The 5000-nt window shown below is 48.8% G+C and overlaps 1 protein-coding gene and 1 long non-coding RNA gene across 2 annotated transcripts in view; both read right to left on the reverse strand.

The window, feature by feature from the left end:
* The window catches only part of LOC135108627 (ankyrin repeat domain-containing protein 65-like), an 8179-nt gene extending 5469 nt beyond the window's left edge, over window positions 1-2710 (reverse strand). The window contains exon 1 of the mRNA XM_064019785.1: window positions 2631-2710. Within this exon, the coding sequence (XP_063875855.1) occupies window positions 2631-2710 (80 nt within the window). The remainder of the gene's footprint in view (window positions 1-2630) is intronic.
* Window positions 2711-3951: 1241 nt separating this feature from the next.
* The window catches only part of LOC135108580 (uncharacterized), a 10909-nt gene continuing 9860 nt past the window's right edge, over window positions 3952-5000 (reverse strand). The window contains exon 4 of the long non-coding RNA XR_010272355.1: window positions 3952-5000. This exon is cut by the window's right edge and continues 1014 nt beyond it. This is a non-coding gene — a long non-coding RNA (uncharacterized LOC135108580).

The raw sequence follows: 5000 nt of genomic DNA on the forward strand, positions 1-5000 counted from the left end.
TCCCGCCAGATGTGGTGATGACCAGAGGTGTGAAGCTGCCCTGGTCAACGTGTTGGATTCTCTCCCCATACGCTCGGATCTTCTCCTGCTCATTCTTGCGGTGGGCGGCCTCCAGGGAGAGTTCATGGTGACAGGCGGCCATTGGGTCAAAGATCCGTATGTCCATGAATGCTTTCTGTCCCCTTGTCCAGAACCCTCGTGCACTGACGTCGACTCGAGCCTCGTTGGTGGTGTTGGCTGTTCTGTAGCGCAGGTGCTCGCCGTCTAGCGGCAGGAGGGTCGGTTCAGTGGAGACATCGTGGCACACCTCCCTGAGCATGCTGGCGGTCAGATCTCTCACCTCATCGTGCCTGATACATACGAATCCCCCCTTTTTGCACGTCATGGTGTGGTTGACGTCATTGGGGGAGCCACACACACAAGTACTGGGAGTCCTTCCATCGGCCAGCCGTACCTCAGAGCAATGGCGTCGACAAATTCTTGTTTGTTGAGGCTGAAGCCCTTCGCTCTGGTGGGCAGTGACGTTAGCCAATTAGAGGCTCCCGTTTCCTGTGCAGTGAGGATTTTTCTCACTGTGGTTGCAGGCAGGATGTTTATCAGGTCTTCGAGACAGTTTCGTTGATGTTGTTGCCTATCTTTAGATATAATTCGTCCTTGCTCAGTGACTGCACTTTGGGCTATTTCACCATGTGCGTCCTGAGTAATGATCTTCTCTGTGAGGGACCTGGTGAGCTTGAGGGAGTTGAGGTTCTCCACAGTCGCCAACTTCTCAGGGGAGGTGATTCCCATCCCGCCCAGTCTTGGTGGAAGTTCGAGCAGCGCCCTTTCCCCATCTCCGATGGTGTGGTATCTCAGTAACGCTGGGAGGGAAGTGTTCCTTATCGAGACCTCCAGTGGTGTAAGGAGAGGGCTGATGCCTGGGATGGTGCGCATGGCGAATCTCCATCGATGCTGCAAGCCGTGGGTGTAGGCAGAGTAGGCTGCATGAGGCTCAGTCCTGGCCATGTCAGACAGGACTTCCACCTCATGTATCCACTCCTTCACCTTTTCTCCTATGTACTCCTTCTTGAACTCCTCTGTTCCGATGACAGCACCCAGATGCCGTTGTCCATCCTTTGTTATTATAACTCCACTGCCACTGAAGCTATCCACTGCACTGTCATAGTGTTCAGGCTTTACAATAAGGACGGACTTAGCGGCATTGGGTGTGTACCCTATGATGGGACCATTGTCGTTCACTAAGCCCCACCATTTTTTCAAGTCTGTTATTTTGCCGGCCCCTGACAGGTCATCCGCGTACGCCACTTGCTTCACACTCGTTTTCTCATATGAGATAACTTGTTGTAGCACTGAAAGTCCGAGGGCGTACATCGCCATGGCCACTGGGTCACCTTGTGTTGTCCCTTCCATGGACTTTAACACCTTAACACTATTACCACTATTACTACATATGTACAAATCCGAGGGGTCACTATATGTGTTTTCTACATATTGTGCCAGAGAGGGACATTTTACTCGAATGTTGTGAAGCATTGTTTTTCTGTTAATAGTGTTGAAAGCGTTTTTGGCGTCCACTAATAACACCGCTTCACAATTGCCTTCACTGAACATTTTCCTCATAGCGTGGATGGCGGCTTCCCCTCCTGCCTGCTGTCCTGCACATACTTGCAGGTTCCCCGCTGCCCTCCTTACGTCGTCCTTGACCACCGTCATGACGCATTTACCCACGATGCGTCTTATCACCTCGCCGATGCCAATTGGTCTGCATCCCGGCTTTTTGTCCAGCGGAATTAATCGGCATGCGGTGAGAGCCTCGACGTGGTGACAATTTGTGGTGGCAAGCTTCCTCGCCAGTGCTGCCAGGGCGCCGCATAGGTTGTTAGCGGCGCTGCCACAGAGTGCGCCGCTCAACAGGCGACGCCACCCTCTAGCGTCTAGTCCTGAGGGACCAGCACTGCCGTGTGTCTGGAGAGACTTCTTCCAGATCATCTCTCCAGTGATCACCTCGTAGATGACATCATTGGGCTTGCGGAAAGGCCCCTGCATCCTGAGACCCTCCTCGTCACTGGGGGGAGGATGTTTTTCCTTCAGCAGGTGGATGGTTTCCCTGGTGAGGGGCAACACTCCACCTGACTGCTGTTCATTAAGTGCCCGCAGAGCCCTGGACACCTGTCCTTGCCGCATATTGCCAGCGAAATTACGGGCTTTGTCTTCCTGCCTTTGTTGGTTTCCTGATGGTCTTGGCAGCCTCTTCTGGATGGCTCGGGCTTCCTCCAGGAGCTCATCCAGTTGGTTGTTCTGCCATAGACCCACTCTTCTTGCGACGGCTTTCACGTTTTCCGCCACCTTCCGCATTTCTATGTGTCTTTTGAAAGAAGAGTTTTGGCAGTGTGAAGAATAATTTCATCGCATACGGTGTGAGGGGTGACTCTTGTAAGTAATTGTTGAGGAGGATGACCATCTCTTGTACAATTTTGTTGGTGGCTGCACACTTTGGTGGATCGAACAGATGACATGTCGACCACCCAACTAATTCTGTGTAAGTGTTGTTCATCCACATGGTTGTTTCTTCTTCTGTTAGTCCTTTCCAGACTAAGTTTCTCCTCCCGTTTGTATGTCTCGCGCCGTACACATTGTGTTGCGGTAGCGATGGGGCGTGTTGTGACGGTGTTGATGGCAGGGCAGCCTCCCCTCCCATCTCTGTCTCCATCGTTCGCTCTTGTTCCTCATCCTGCTGGGATTCCTGGCTGTCCCCTGGCTCCTCCTCCCTCTCACTGCCCTGGTGGTCACGTCCCAGGGGGTTTTGGCATCCATCTCCCTTTCTACAATTTATACACTTTTTGTTTTGTCTCACACATTGACAATTAACACATCTGTGTTCCTCTTTTGTACACTGACAACATCTTCTTTGTGCAGGTAAGTTAGACATTGTATTAATAACATGACATTATTAGAGAGAGAGAGAGAGAGAGAGAGAGAGAGAGAGAGAGAGAGAGAGAGAGAGAGAGAGAGAGAGAGAGAGAGAGAGAGAGAGAGAGAGAGAGAGAGAGAGAGAGAGAGAGAGAGAGTGAAGGAGGAAGGGGAGGGGAAGAGGTAGGAGGGAGGAGGGAGAGAGAAGGGAAGTAGGGGGAGAGGGAGGGTAAAGGGAGGGGTAGGAGGGAAGAGGAATAGGGGAAGGGAAAGTGACAACAGAGAGAGAGAGAGAGAGAGAGAGAGAGAGAGAGAGAGAGAGAGAGAGAGAGAGAGAGAGAGAGAAGTGAAGGAGGGAAGGAGAAGGGAGGGGAAGGGAAAGTGACAACAGAGAGAGAGAGAGAGAGAGAGAGAGAGAGAAGTGAAGGAGGGAAGGAGGGAGGGTAGGGGAAGAGGTAGGAGGGAGGGAGGGAGAGAGAAGGGAAGCCGGGGGAGAGGGAGGGGTAGGAGGGAGGGGAAATAGGGGAAGGGAAAGTGACAAAGTGACAACAGAGAGAGAGAGAGAGAGAGAGAGAGAGAGAGAGAGAGAGAGAGAGAGAGAGAGAGAGAGAGAGAGAGAGAGAGAGAGAGAGAGAGAGAGTATGAGGGAGGGGGGCGAGAGAGATAGGGAGAGAGAAGGGAAGGAAGGAGGGAGGGATGGTAGAGGGAGAGGTAAGAGGGAGGAGGAGTAGGGGAGGGGGAGTAGGGGAGGGGGAGGCGACAGCAGAGAGAGAGAGAGAGAGAGAGAGAGAGAGAGACAGAGAAGGGAAGGAGGGAGGGAGGGAGGGTAGAGGGAGGAGGAATAGGGGAGGGGAAAGTGATAGCAGAGAGAGAGAGAGAGAGAAAGAGATAGAGAGAGAGAGAGAGAGAGAGAGAGAGAGAGAGAGAGAGAGAGAGAGAGAGAGAGAGAGAGAGAGAGAGAGAGAGAGAGAGAGAGAGAGAGAGAGAGAGAGAGAGAGAGAGAGAGAGAGAGAGAGAGAGAGAGAGAGAGAGAGAGAGAGAGAGAGAGAGAGAGAGAGAGAGAGAGAGAGAGAGAGAGAGAGAGAGAGAGAGAGAGAGAAACATTTATGGTAAATATGGGACTTAGATATGTATTACAGGCACTTTACTCAGTATTCCCTACAATGTTTAGCGGCAGTAGTAGTGACAACAGCCGTCTTAGGAGTACTGTTACAACAGTTAGAGTGATAGTATATTACTACTGAAAATTTAATGAAGATCTGTAATTTTGGATACTCACGTGGTGTGCATGGCTCCAATAAAATTAAACAGAAAGATTTATACCTAGTATTATAACAGAGATATCAGTCTATAATATATAGTAAGATTTATATAGAAATATATGGAGTAGGTGGCACCTGTATCCCCGACGAAGAGTGGATGGGCAGCCGCGCGGGCTGCTCGGAGTTTTCCCTACGCGATTTATCACCTGATAACCCTTCCGACCTAGTTCGACCCTTTCAACGGTCGCTCCGTGACGCTCACAACAACCAACTAGAATTATTGCTACTACTGCTACTACTACTACCACTACTTCTATAACTACTACTTCTACTACAACTACTACTACACTTAAACTATTACTACTACTACTACTACTACTACTACTACTACTACTACTAAAACTACTTCTACTGTTACTATTACTACTACTATTACTACTAATACTGCTACTACCGCTAAATCTACTTCTACTATTACTACTGTTAATACTATTACCATTACTACTACTGCTACTACTACTACATCTACTACTATTATTACTACTTCTATTACTACTACTACTACTACTACTACTACTACTTCTACTACTACTACTACTACTACTACTACTACTACTACTACTACTACTACTTCTACTACTACTACTACTACTATTACTACTACTACTACTTCTACTATTAGTACTATTAAAACTATTAATTTTACTACTACTGCTAATACTACTACATCTAAGACTATTATTACTAGTTCTATTACTACTACTACTACTACTACTACTACTACTACTACTACTACAACTAGTAATAACAATATAAAACAATGATATA

This window comes from Scylla paramamosain, chromosome 17 (assembly GCF_035594125.1).
Source record: "Scylla paramamosain isolate STU-SP2022 chromosome 17, ASM3559412v1, whole genome shotgun sequence".
Lineage (NCBI taxonomy): Eukaryota > Metazoa > Arthropoda > Malacostraca > Decapoda > Portunidae > Scylla > Scylla paramamosain.